Below are 14,807 nucleotides of genomic sequence, written 5' to 3'. Positions count from 1 at the left end.
TCGCAGGGAGTTAGCTGTGAGTTTGTCCTTAATGAACAGGTAGATCACAGGGAATTAATATTCTTGAGAGGTGAACACTGCCTGTCACTGGCTTTTCTTCTTCTTTACAAAGGCTCTTGGTTTTCATGAGGTGCCTTTTTATCTTAATGAAAGGGCTATGCCTTTAGGTCATGATCCTACTCAGTGAAAGTTCTGGGTGAATCAGAGGTTCCAGCTGAATTTAGAAATGATCAAAGCAGGCAAAATATGTGTTGTCATGGTAATTTTCCCTTTCTTTTAAGTAATACTGGAAAGAAAGAATCGATTCATATTTTGAGAAAGGCATCTCTAAGCTTCTAAATAGAGTCTAGGTAAATCACCGAATCCAAGAACATGTAAGTGATGAACAAATGAATACCTGGGTTACAAACATTGCAATTTTGGTCTTTTAAGGTAGTATATGTATACATACACACACACACATATGCATATACATACATTATCTACATATACATGTGCATGTATATGTGTGTGTATATATATATATATATATATATATACCTAAAAAGACCAAAATTAAGAGTTTTGTGAAAAGAATATAAATTTATACACACCTATATGTGCATAACTTTGTTGTACATCTGAAGCTAATACAACATTGTAAGTACACTATATTTTAATACGATTTTTTAATGGTTAAAATGGTAGATTTTATATGTTACCAATATTTTATTACAACAAAAACCTTAAAAAACAAACAAAAAAAACACACCAAAATATAATATATGAGTAATTAGCATTTTGGTTCTTAAAAAGTCTCATCTCGAAAGCATGAAAAGCTCTATAATATGCTTGGTTTTATTCATTCATGTTATTCAGGCCCAAGCTTTCCCAGATCAAAATTCTTACTGCTTTATCCCCATCTTTGGCTCCATTTTGTAACAATTTAAGGAGGGAGGGATTCTTAAAAGTAAAATTTCTATGTAACAAGATGTAAGGCTTTTTTGCTGTATTGCAACAAATATTCCTTTGCACAGATTTTCTTTTCTCCGGATAGAGACTAATTGAGGTTCTATACATTTTTCAAGTTTAACTCACCTGTGCTCCTATTCCTGTTTCTAGCCTCTACACCATTCTGTCTTCTCCCAGCACTATTCACACTTACATCTGTATCAGTGGTTCTCAACCCTAGACACACATCAGTCTCACCTAGGAAGCTTTTAAAACTTAACAATGCCTGGACTCCATTCCCAGGACTGACTTAATATGTCTAGGTTAATATCCCAGCATAGACAGAATATTTCAAAGCTCCAAAGGTGATTCTAATTTCAGCCAAGGTTGAGCACCCCTGCTCTATATAATACTGACCTTATTGCATTATGATTATTTGTTAAACTTTATCTCCCACTGAAGTTTTTGGCACTTTAAATCAGACTTGTGTGAACTGCAATGCTTGTTGAGTTTTATCTGTGGAATCTACTCTGTGGAAGATTCCAGAAGATCTAAAATTCAAGACGTCATCTCTTAGTTAAGGAAATCACAAACTGTTATAAAAGTATTGGACTAGAACAAACCTAGCACACCATAACTGTGACCTATGAAACTTTATGTGAAGTAAAAATAAAACATTAGGATAAAGAATCAGATTGACTTGAGAAATCCAGAAGACATGATGGAGAAAGTGGGAGTCTTAGAATGGACCATGTGTAGAATTTCAAACAGGATTACGTACATGATTTTTACAGAGAGAAATGAAAAACAGCGGGGAGATAAAAACAGCAATTTTTTGTACACAGCAACAGAGTGAGGAAAGGGGAAGAGGTGGAAAAGTGAAATCCATTAAGAAAATAGTTTCTGTACCATAAAGAAACAACTTCAAGAGCAGGAGGAAATGAATGTAGAAAGTCAGTGGGGTGAAGTCATGGAGGTTTTGAATGCTCAATGAATGAGCATGGATTTCTTGATGGTTTCTGAACAGGGACTAATGTACTGAGACATTTGTGCTATAAAAAAAAATCAATCTTCCTAATTAATTATCTTGTAGTCTTGAAAATACTTTTTCTGTGATCTGAATTGCATTATATGAATACTATAAGCAAGGCTTTCTTATGTTAAAATGCTTTTCATTTTGTGGACAATGTATTCATCAAAAAATAGATCACGAAGGAACAGACACATAAATTACATCTGTTCCTAGATGATAGTATTTCATTGGCTTAGCTGAGAAGAAAATAAATGAAGGGGAAGTTGTAACAAAGGCTGTGGTGGGTCTCCTAAAAACATCTAAAATATGCAGCTATCCTTTCTTTGGGTGGGGGAGGGGTTATCAAAAGAAAGAAAAGGTGAAGAAAAGTTCTTTCACTTAATGCTATTTTATGTCCTGCCAAATGTAAATAAGATCTCATATCATATAGTCATATTTATTTCTATATTACTGTTTGTGGCTGAAATATGCAATATTTGTTGCTGAAAAGGCCTGCAGAAAAAGATTTGATTAGTGTGATATCACTTTAGGCTTGACATGTTTGCTCAGGTTATCGTTCCACTTGATGAAGAGGCTGATACTATACTCATCTGGGTATTGCCTCAACAAGATCTAGGGTTGCTATTTTTAAGATCTAGGCTAAGCTATTGTTTTAATTTTTTTAATTTTTATTTTTACTTTATTTTACTTTATAATACTGTATTGGTTTTGGCATACATTGACATGAATCCGCCACGGGTGTACATGAGCTCCCAAACATGAACCCCCCTCCCAACTCCCACCCCATATCATCTCTCTGGATCATCCCCGTGCACCAGCCCCAAGCATCCTGCATCCTGCATCGAATATAGACTGGCGATTCGTTTCTTACATGACAGTATACATGTTTCAATGCCATTCTCCCTGTTTTAATTTTAAAAATGGCATTTCATCAGTAAAGTCTTCAATAAAGCAATGGGATAAATAGCATATATGAAAAGCCTAAAGCAAATCAACATTTACAAGCATTGGACTCACTTTTTATTTTAAATTTGATCTTAGAGCTCTGTGTATGTGTGTTTGTGAATGTGTGTGTGTGTTTATATATACATAAATATCTCAACAAGAAGTGAAGAACGCTGGAGAATTCAGATACTCATGCAGATATTTAAAGCTCAAAATATCAGAGTTTAAATATACAACTTAACATTTGTCTTTGCCCATAGCATATAGTGATATTTTATGAAATTATATGGTTAGATTCCATGTTTCACATACACATGCTTCATGTGCTCAAGTACATTCTATGTACCCTGTGGGCATCTTCAATCTTCTAATTGTATTATGCACTTTAAAATTTGGTTGCAAAAACTAGTGAATTCTCAAGATAGAGGCTTCTAGTTCCAGACAAGATGGAATAAACAAAATCTACTTTACTATTCCCTCTAATCCTCAAAAACAGAACAAAACAAACTACTCTGTACAAAATATATAACTCATTTATCAGAAGACACCAAGAGATGGAGAAAAGAAAACAGATTGGCTAGGAGCCTCAGGACTTAAGGAATGACATCATAATTATTTCCATGTTTGTTTGTTTTTTTGTCCTTCTTTGCCCCCTAAACATTTCACTTTGGGTACAAGGGAAGCCCTCAGTGAAGCAAAAGGTCAAATAAATAGCACCCAAGAAAAGTCAAAGGACTAATAGAAGGGTAGCCCAATAGAACAGTAAGCTTTTAACCATAAATGCCTGAGGGTGAATATCACAAACATAATAGTACCGCTCCACTCAAAGGATGACACCGCAAGGGGACAGTGAGAAATATCCCTGCCCAGTGAAGCCCTCAGGCGCAGACCCGTATTCCACTCTTCTCATCTTAGTAAAGGGATGGCATCCGCTTCCCCATGGGGTCTGTCACTGAACTGACATCCAACCTCCATGCATTAAATAAGAGGTGACCCTCCTCTCAGAGCCCCTAGTTGGAACTCTGATGCCCACTCCCTGTTCCAACAGTAATGCAACGGAACCACTTTCTGCAGCAGAAGGATTTGGGGGAAAAGTGTGACTATTAGGGGATAACACTAGGGAGTCTCTATGTGATAATGGGACAGTTATTTATGATGACTATGGTGATGGTTAGTCCAATTTACTTCTGTGATACAACCTCACAGAACTATATTCCCTACCCACTGAAAAACTAAAACCAAAATCAAAAACAAAAACTGGAAAAATCTTAATAAGAATACTAGCTGATTTAATAGTATTGTACCAGTAGAAAGAGAAAGACATATTAATACGTATACACACACACACACACACACACACACACACACACACACATATATATACACATTGCTAGCTTGTACATTTATATAACAGTACACCAGTTATACAATTTTAATTTATTTTATTTTTTTAACTTATTTTAAATGCTTTCTTCCTGAACATCTGGACAGTGAATAACAAATATGTGATAAAGCTTTTTAAAAATGGTTTTGATTTTGCCACTCAGATTATTTAGTACTATTATTAAACCAACTATGACTAAAGAATAACTATTTCCCCCTAACTTTCAAAACTGGAGTTGTTGTTGCTGTTGTTTTTGGCTGGCTGTGCACCTTGTAGGATCTTTGTTTTGTGGCCAAGGATTGAACATGTGTCCCTCCCCCCACACCCTGCAGTGGAAGCTCAGAGTCCTAACCACTGGACCACCAGGAATTCCCAAAATATGAGCTCTTAATTCAAGAAGAGTAACTACTTGAAAGGGAAAAGAAAGTTACCCTTTACACTTGGATAACACTCTTTAAAATTTACATGAGTATGGTCATAATCAGAGGCTATAACAGGGTAAACTTGGTTGGTACATGTCGGGATAAACTACAGTACTAATGCAATATTTTAATGTAGCTAAGAACAAAACAGAAGGTTGAGAAAGTAAATTAAAATTATAAATAACAGTGACAATACTTTGGTTTCTGTGTCTCCTTTTCCATAAGGAATAGAAAGTTTTCTCTTTTAACTTCATCACTTAAGTAATAGAGTTCTGTATGGATGGCTCTTTTTTTAATGGAATAATTAAATAATAGGGCAGTTAAATGCCTTGCCTCAGGCCACAGTGGAAATCACTAGTAGGGTGAGAGTCATAAATTAGGACTCATGCTCTCCTTTAAGTGTCTTTGCCTTCACAGAAAATTAGACTATGCTTTCAGCTAAATATCTGTCTGAACATCATTCCATTGAGCTAAAATAATTGATACTAGAATACTATTTATTAGTAGGGTGGCTTCCAGGAAAATTTTCTGCTAGCACAGTTCTACTCTATTAAGTAATATGCTTAGTCATTTCAGCCATTTCATTTATTGTAATTTCTGTTCAAGTTTTTTGTTTTTGAAATTCAACAACTCTAAGTTCCTGAATGGCATGGTTGGAGATGTCAAGAACTATTCATTGTGATGGATCAAGCTTATTTATCCTAACTTGGTATACAAAAACCCTTCCCCAAAGGGAAGATAATATCATGAATGCATTCTGTGGTCACTTACTTTCTTCTTTCCGCTTCAAATCTATGCAGGAGTTTCCGAAGACCACCATTCTTAAATCCCTGAAAATGGGCAGCTGGGGCTCCCACGGTGATGACGTCGTAGAGAGCATCTGTAACAAGAACGGACAAGGAGATGAACACTTTGCAAACATTTATCTCCAGCATGCTGTTTGCAGTGAAGCATTCACACTGTGGGAAGTGTGAGGAATTATTCTGTTTAATTTTGCAGGAATAACAATAAACTCACATCTCAAGGGGGCAAGACGAGCTAATCAATCTTTCTAAAAGCCACCTGTGCACCTAAACCAGTTTTAATATCTGCTTGATTTATGACTACATCTTAATTATATACTACTGTGTAGAACAGTATGTTCTCTCATTCTTCTATATACTTACTGAGATAACACATTAATTGGTCTTTTGTGTATTTTACTTCATTGTGTTTTGCATCACTTAATTTGCAATCTTACTGAAATTCAACAATAATGAACAATCTTTCAACCAAAAGTTTCAGAGAAAAGAACCAAAATATTACCGTACTTTGACCCAAGGACAAAACGGTACTAGTGCCTTTACAAAAATCTTACACCACAGTTTTCTGCCTATATATACTACATCACACAATTGTGAATGCATGCAATTGAATTTTGCAATTTCCTTAGGTGGCACAGAAAGAATACACAAATTGTCTTGATCTATTTTCCAGTGAGATACTTTTTTTTAAATAATAAAAACCCCATACATTTAAATTGAAACTCAATCCTTTGATCTCGAAAGCCATCAAGTTTGATACATATTAAGTTTACCACTTCAAAACATGCCATCATCCTACATTCTAATGAAAAGTATCCCTATAAGAAGAAAGACTAAGTGAATACCCTCTTGTTAAACCACATTTTATTTGAGAAATCTAATTTCATAGTAGATCCTTTTCAAATTGATTTTGATATTGACATCTTGGTTGTTTTTCCAATCTCGTTTACAGGGAAAACATAAATTATTTTATTAGCTTCGGGTACATACCATGACTTTTTCATAGTGGTTCAAGCCAAATACACCTGAAACAGTAATTTTTTAAAAATAAAATAGGTCCTCAAGTGAAAACACTTCAGCTGCATTCAGAGAACTCAAGGTCACAAAAAAACCCCAGAAGAACAACCCAAACTAAACAGCCATTAAAGCAGATACTGAACAGTCACTTAACGGACTACTGGAGTTCTGAGCTTGTCTTCTTTTAAAGTCACTAGTCAACTAAAAGTCCCACTAAGTCACTTCAGTTGTGTCCAACTCTGTGAGACTCCTGTGGACTGCAGCCCACCAAGCTCCTCTGTCCATGGGATACTCCAGGCAAGAATACTGGAGTGGGTTGCCGTGCCCTCCTCCAGGGATCAAACCCACATCTCTCACGTCTCCTACGTTGGCAGGTGAGTTCTTCACCACGAGCACCACACGTGGGAAGCCATCTTTTCTTAAACTAGCAACATATTAGATTTGTGTGAAATTTAAGATTTCTTAGTCCAGAGGATTTTAACCTAAGATCTAAGAAAAGGGTTCTAAGGTGTCCACAAACAGACGTTAACTGTCTTAGTGACTCCGTTCTCCTTCATGGAAGTGGGGATCACAACTTTCTCGAGTGATCATGGGATCGCTTGAAACCGCCAACACTAAATTCTTGTCCACTTTCACTTATCTAATGAGAAACTTGAGGACCTTGAGGAGTTGTCTGCCTCATCTAAAGTCTTAAAGACCTTATACCCAGGGATTTCTGACTTCTAACCCAGGAATGGAGAGTGCGCAGTTTAAGTTACTGACTGGACTCTAAGTCCACGGCTGCATATAACAGCTCTGCTAGGTAAAAGTTGTGCAACACTGGGAAAAGTATATAATCTCTCTACGCCATGGTTCTTCTGCTAGAAGATGGAGTGGGAAGTAGTTACAAGAAGTTAGCATTCAATAAGTACTATCTATGATTATTCTCCCTATAGATAGAAATCCTATCAATTAAGCATAGAAGGCTGATATTTTAACTTCAGCTATTTCTCTAAAAAAAACAAAATTTTTAGTCTGAAAAGGAAAGTGATAGTGAGGCTCAATCTTCTGAATAAGATTAGTTTGTGTATCAATTTAAACTACTTGTGGGTGGCGAGGGGGGCATGATGCTGCAAAGAATTACACTAAATTTCGGCTAAAACCTGGGTGATCAGCAATAGCAACAATATTCCAAAGTGACTAAAAACATGTGGATAACACATGTCCAGTCAAGCACAAATTATATACATTCCAAACTCAATTTTCCAAAAGAGACGTCTATGATTTTTCTTAGATCCAAGAAAACTTGTGGCCTCTCCAACACCACCCAACAAGGAGAGGAAGGATGAGGAAAGTCGATATCTGAGGGAAGAGAGCAGTTTTTGTTTTGTTTTTAAGAGAGAAGTTTTAATTGATGGAGATTAACCTGTGGAAAATTCTTAAAGAGATCGGAGTACCAGACCACCTTAACAGCCTCCTGCAAAACCTGTATGCAGGTCAAGAAGCAACAGTCAGAACCGGACATGGAACAACAGACTGGTTCCAAACTGGGAAAGGAGTGTGTCAAGGCTGTATATTGTCACCCAGGTTATTTAACTTATATGCAGAGTACATTATGCAAAATACTGGGCTGGATGAAACACAAGCTGGAATCAAGATTACAGAAGAAATATAAGTAACTTCAGATGTGCAGATGATACCATTCTTATGGCAGAAAGTGAAGAGGAACTAAAGAGCCTCTTGATGAAGGTGAAAGAGAGTGAAAAAGCTGACTTAAAACTCAACATTCAAAAAAATTAAATCATGGCATCTGGTCCCATCACTTCATGGCAAATAGATGGTGAAACAATGGAAACAGTGACAGACTTTATTTTCTTGAGTTCCAAAATCACTGCAGATTGTGACTGAAGCCATGAAATTAAAAGGCACTTGCTCCTTGGAAGAAAAGTTATGACAAGCCTAGAGAGCATATTAAAAATCAGAGACATTACTGACAAAGATCTGTCTCATAAAGTGAAAGTGAAGTCGCTCAGTTGTGTCCAACTCTTTGGTACCCCATGGACTGTAGTCTACCAGGCTCCTCCACCCATGGGATTTTCCAGGCAAGAATACTGGAAAGGGTACCCATTTCCTTCTCCAGGAGATCTTCCCGACCCAGGGATTGAACCTGGGTCTCCTGCATTGTAGGCAGACGCTTTACCATCTGAGCCAACAGGAAAGTAAAGGTAAAAGCTATGTCTAGTAAAAGTTATGGTTTGTCCAGTAGTCATGTACAGATCTGAGAGTTGGACCATAAAGAAGTCTAAGCACCAAAGAATTGATGCTTCTGAACTGTGGTGTTGGAGAAGACTCTTGAGAGTCCCATGGACTGCAAGGAGATCCACCCAGTTCATTCCTAAAGGAGATCAGTCCTGAATATTCATTGGAAGGACTAATGCTGAAGCTGAAGCTCCAATCCTTTGGCCACCTGACATGAACAGCTGCCCCATTAGAAAAGACCCTGATGTTGGGAAAGATTTGAAGGCCGGAGAAGGGGACAACAGGGGACGAGGTGTTTGGATGGCTTCACTGACTCAACGGACATGAGTCTGAGCAAGCACCGTGAAGGACAGGGAAGCCTGGTGTGCTGCAGCCCATGGGTGAGACACCACTGAGCAAGTGAACAACAACAACAACAAAACTGACCTACTTTTGCAAAATTTGCAAAACTATTTGTGACCGCAAACACGTTGCTAAGGCCCCTTTTAGGGTCTTTTAAAGAAGCCCATACACATGAAAAGGCTTGAACCTAAGCTTTGTTAGCTTCATGGAGAATCTGTCTCTTCAATTTATCCATAGTTTCAGGCATCCTCTGAAGCTACTTTCTAGGAACAGAAACTTTTTCTTTATTTGTCCATCTCACTGAAATGTTGGGAATCCTAGTCACCTGTGTAGGAACTAAGAGACTTGGAAACAGTAGATAAAGGAAGACAACCAAGTGACTCAAATATTCTCCACTCCAAAAAGAGCCAATTATTTATCTTTAAATCTAAATAAAAAAACTAGCATTCTTGAAAATTCATTTATAGTTAAGAACCTCCAAAGTTATGAACAAGCTCTTTCATATGCAAAATTCTGACTTTTACTCTTTTCTATTCTATTTTCTATTTATGAATGTATCTCTTTTAGGGTTTTAACCCTATATTTTTACAGAAGCCTATAAAATCTCCATCTCTGGCTAGATCTGACTTCTTCCACACAAAATTATCCAGTTCCTAACTTGTCTTATGAACATCTCTGAGTGTCAGCTAGCTATTAAGCTTAATTTGTTCTGGCTTAAAAAAAAAAAAAAAACAAACAAACTCTTAGAAAACATGTATTTTACAGATTCAGATTTTATAAATATAAATTATTACAAAACATATTAGTGATAAACTGATACAGCAATTATGGAGACTAATAGGGAGATTCCTTTAAAAACTAAAAATAGAACTACTCTGTGATCCAGCAATCCCACTCCCGGGCATACACCCAGAGAGAACCATAATTTCCAAAGACACATGCACCCCAGTGTTCACTGCAGCACTGCTCACAACAGCTGTGAGAGGGAAGCAACCTCAAAAGAGGAATGGATAAAGAAAATCTGGTACACACATACAAAGAAATATTACGCAGCCATAAAAGGAACAAAATTGGATCATTTGAAGTGCTATGGATGGACCTAGAGAGTGTCATACAGAGTGAAGTAAGTCAGAAAGAGAAACACAAATATTGCCTATCAACACATATATGTGGAATTGAGATGAATGGTATAGATGATTTTATTTGCAAACCAGAAATAGAGACACAGACATAGAGGACAAGTGTATAGACACAGGGGAAACAGGAAGGATGGGATGAATTTTGAGATTGGAACTGATTTATATACAACATTGATAGTATGTATAGATACTATAGTATAGATGACTAACGAGAAGCTACTGTATAGCTCAGGGAACTCTATTCATTGCTCCGTGGTGACCTAAACAGGAAGGAAATCCAAAGAAGAGGAGGTAAATATATATACATATATAAGGATTCACCTCGTCATAGAAACTAACACAACATTGTAAAGGAACAAAAAAATAAAATTTAATTTAAAAATAAAATAAAATTGAAAAGTGTTATATATTCTAAAATGCTCAGTGAAGTCAACAATACGTGAACCGTGAACTTCCTGATGTTCAAGATGGTTTTGGAAAAGGCAGAGGAACCAGAGATCCAATTGCCAACATCCGCTGGATCATGGAAAAAGCAAGAGAGTTCCAGAAGAACATCTATTTCTGCTTTGTGGACTGTGCCAAAGCCTTTGACTGTGTGGATCACAATAAACTGTGGAAAATTCTGAGAGAGATGGGAATACCAGACCACCTGACCTGCCTCTTGAGAAATCTGTATGCAGGTCAGGAAGCAACAGTTAGAACTGGACATGGAACAACAGACTGGTTCCAAATAGGAAAAGGAGTACATCAAGGCTGTATATTGTCACCCTGCTTATTTAACTTTTATGCAGAGTACATCATGAGAAACGCTGAGCTGGAGGAAACACAAGCTGGAACCAAGATTGCCGGTAGAGATATCAATAACCTCAGATATGCAGATGACATCACCCTTATGGCAGAAAGTGAAGAGGAACTAAAAAACCTCTTGATGAAAGTGAAAGAGGAGAGTGAAAAAGTTGGCCTAAAGCTCCACATTCAGAAAACAAAGATCATGGCATTCGGTCCCATCACTTCATGGGAAATAGATGAGGAAACAGTGGAAACGGTATCAGACTTTAATTTTTTGGGCTCCAAAATCACTGCAGATGGTGACTGCAGCCATGAAATTAAAAGACGTTTACTCCCTGGAAGAAAAGTTATGACCAACCTAGATAGCATATTCAGAAGCAGAGAAATTACTTTGCCAACTAAGGTCCGTCTAGTCAAGGCTATGGTTTATCCAGTGGTCATGTATGGATGTGAGAGTTGGACTGTGAAGAAGGCTGAGTGCTGAAGAATTGACGCTTTTGAACTGCGGTGTTGGAGAAGACTCTTGAGAGTCCCTTGGACTGCAAGGAGATCCAACCAGTCCATTCTGAAGGAGATCGGCCCTGGGATTTCTTTGGAGGGAATGATGCTAAAGCTGAAGCTCCAGTACTTTGGCCACTTCATGCAAAGAGTTGACTCATTGGAAAAGACTCTGATGCTGGGAGGGATTGGGGGCAGGAGGAGAAGGGGGTGACAGAGGATGAGATGTCTGGATGGTATCACGGACTTGACAGACATGAGTCTGAGTGAACTCCAGGAGTTGGTGATGGACAGGGAGGCCTGGCGTGCTGCGATTCATGGGGTTGCAAAGAGTCGGACGTGACTGAGCGACTGAACTGAACTGAAGTCAGTTATTTATTCTATTCAACAGCATATATTAAATATATCCTAGGAGCAGTTTTATTCTTTTAAATTTAGTTAGAGTTGGTTGCAACTGATTGTTTTTCTCTAGCAAAAATCACATATACCAAAAAGGAATCAATCAAAACATAAAAATTATAAAATAATCTGATCAGTGATATTTGTCTCATTTAAGATGTTTCTCATTTTGTCCTCCTTATATTGTCTTTTGTGATATGAATAGCCCTTAACTTTCAGATTTTTGGTACTGAGACAATTATAAACATATAGATGGGCATTTTATTTTATAGGAAAGTTAAGCATTTTATAGGAAAAAAGTTTTCATTTTATAGGTAAAAAGTTAAACTTTTATAGGAAAGTTATTTTATATAAATGTTATAAAATCTTATCATCTTTTAAAAAAATAATATGCATATTTTCTTTGATATTTTTTATTTCAAAACTTCCTTGGCTTTAGGAAAATGTATCTCATGCACCATATGGGGAAAGTGGAGTTCAAGCTATTGAGTCTCCTTAAGCTAAAGATACTAGGTTGTTTGAAATCTAATAATAGGGCTGCCTTATACCCTTTTAAAAGTCACTTATTAATAAAATGAGATAATAAGTCTATTTTTTCCCAGAAGATCTCTTTCAAATTCCTACAACTATAAAAATAGTGCTGTTAAAAAAAAAAATGTAGACCTGCTGATTTCATTTCAAGGAACAATTTAAACATAAACCTTGACTTTAAAATGGCCCACAAAATGAATTGGGTATGAATCACAGGACAATAGGGAATTTTAAGGGAAATCTGTTTCAAAATAGTCCGAGCATGTTGGCATCACCATTAAATGCATCTACAAGATAATTGTGCTTCATTGATAAGGTGATATACCCAGGCTCGAGATACAGAAATCAGGGAGCTCTTAATAGCTCCTCCTGCGTAGAGATTAGAAGAGTAAGGGGCAGAAAAGTCAACAGACTCATCCATATTAAACAGTAAATCCAGGCCGATATTACACCTGATTCCAACTGCGGCTCTACAGTATAATATAGTAGTTTCTTAATTTTTTCCTTTCTTTCTCTTTTCCCTTCATTTCTTCCCTCCTTTCTTTCTTTTCTTCCTTCCTCCATTTCTTTTCTATGTACTATATACTATTACATACATATAACATATAAAATAACTTAAACATAGAATATCACAAGAATCCATAATGCATAACATTCACGACTATATTTCTATGAAAGGAAAATAAGCTGGAGAGGGAAACTGTCTTCTTCATTTCAAGGATTTATGTTATTGTAGTCAAAGCTGCTAAGATGCCTATAGTGGTGGCTATTCTATTTGCTGCATTTAAGCAACGGATAAGGATGAAAAATTAACTTAATGGGTCTGGGGCCACCTGAAGTTAAATGAAGGTTATTTCATTTGTCAGTATGAGACATTACAACATTAGTTCTGCTCAGTTACTTGTTTCAAGAACTAGACATTAGCCTTGTCTTTGGTGAATCTGCCTGCTACTGTTTGCAAAACTATCTCTCCAGAAATAGCAGATAGATTAATCAAATGTGGATAGATGCAATTTACTAATGGTAAGAATGAAAATAGATGTAGACTATATCCAAATAATTCACCAGTGAAATACCAAGGCTTGGCTAATCTTATTTGCATCATTACCTTGCAAAATGTTGTAATTCAGCTAAACATTCAAATCAGCAACTATAGATCTTAAATACATTTAACTATGATTCATTTAATCTGCTATTAAAAATATGCTATATAAGTAGAAAATTTGATTGACTACCATTTATAACTTTTAAACATTATACTTTGCAAATAAAGATAATCAAAGCTCAGAAAGGTTATGAATTTGGTTAAACTAGGAAAAGTAAGGGGTAGAGCCCCCAGAAGTCAGTCAAATTTTTTAATTTCTATGATAGTATAGAGTTGGTGATCTGGTCTATAAAGCACCTAATGTAACTGAATTTCAATTCAAAATAATGTTTAAAATTATTAAAACATATATTTTAACACATACAAATTTTATATTTAATGTTATATGTAGGACATGCATGATATATATATATATATATGATATGTGAGTAGCCTTGGGGGAAAATTTATATGTAACAGAATTCAGTACTTTCAAATTAATTTTGGGGTGTTAGATCTCTAGTCCTTTTGTACATTTTTTTCTCGGGTGTTCAAAGGAAATCTCTTTCTGAAAACATGTGAAAAACTCTCTAGTTGATGAGTTGTACCCTAGTTCTCTTGCCTGCCAATGCAAGAGACACAGGAGACGTGAGTCCAATCCCTGCATCGAGAAGATCCCCTGCAGGAAGAAATGGTAATCCACTCCAGTATTCCTGCCTGGAAAATTCCTTGGGCAGAGCAGCCTGGTTGGCTACAGTCCTTAGGGTCGCAAAGAGTGGGACATGAGTTAGTGACTGAGCACGCACACCCTAGTTCTGTAACTTCAAAACCTAGCTTTACTCTCTACTGTTTGGTATTTGTCATCATAAATAAGAAATTCTTTCATTATGGGTTGAATTGTGCCCACCCTCCCCTCAAAAAGGTATTTTAGAATATTACCTTAATTGGAAATAAGGTTTTCACAGATGCAATCAAGTTGAAATAAGGTCATTAGAGCAGGTCCTAATCCAACAGGACCTAATCCAGTATGTCCTTAAAGGGGACATTTGGACATTGAAGCAGACACAGAAGATGATATAAAGACATAAAGGGGAACAACATGCAAAGACTAAGGATCAGGTGATATATCAAAAAGAAAAATAAGAAAGCTAAAGATTAAGCTAAGATTAAGTTTCAGAGGAAACATGGCTCTGCTAACACCTTGATTCTCGACTCCCAGCCTCCAGACTGTGAGTCATTACATTGCTGTTGTT

General features: G+C 36.6%; 1 protein-coding gene across 1 annotated transcript in view; it reads right to left on the bottom strand.

Annotated features, from left to right (window-relative positions):
* INPP4B (inositol polyphosphate-4-phosphatase type II B) overlaps nucleotides 1-14,807 on the bottom strand; it is a 723,258-nt gene that overhangs the window by 181,662 nt on the left and 526,789 nt on the right. Inside the window, exon 14 of the mRNA XM_052654320.1 lies at nucleotides 5,486-5,594. Within this exon, the coding sequence (XP_052510280.1) occupies nucleotides 5,486-5,594 (109 nt within the window). The remainder of the gene's footprint in view (nucleotides 1-5,485; nucleotides 5,595-14,807) is intronic.

The sequence above is a fragment of the Budorcas taxicolor genome, chromosome 17 (genome assembly GCF_023091745.1).
Source record: "Budorcas taxicolor isolate Tak-1 chromosome 17, Takin1.1, whole genome shotgun sequence".
Taxonomy (NCBI): Eukaryota; Metazoa; Chordata; class Mammalia; order Artiodactyla; family Bovidae; genus Budorcas; species Budorcas taxicolor.
This window is presented reverse-complemented; position numbering and strand designations above follow the sequence as displayed.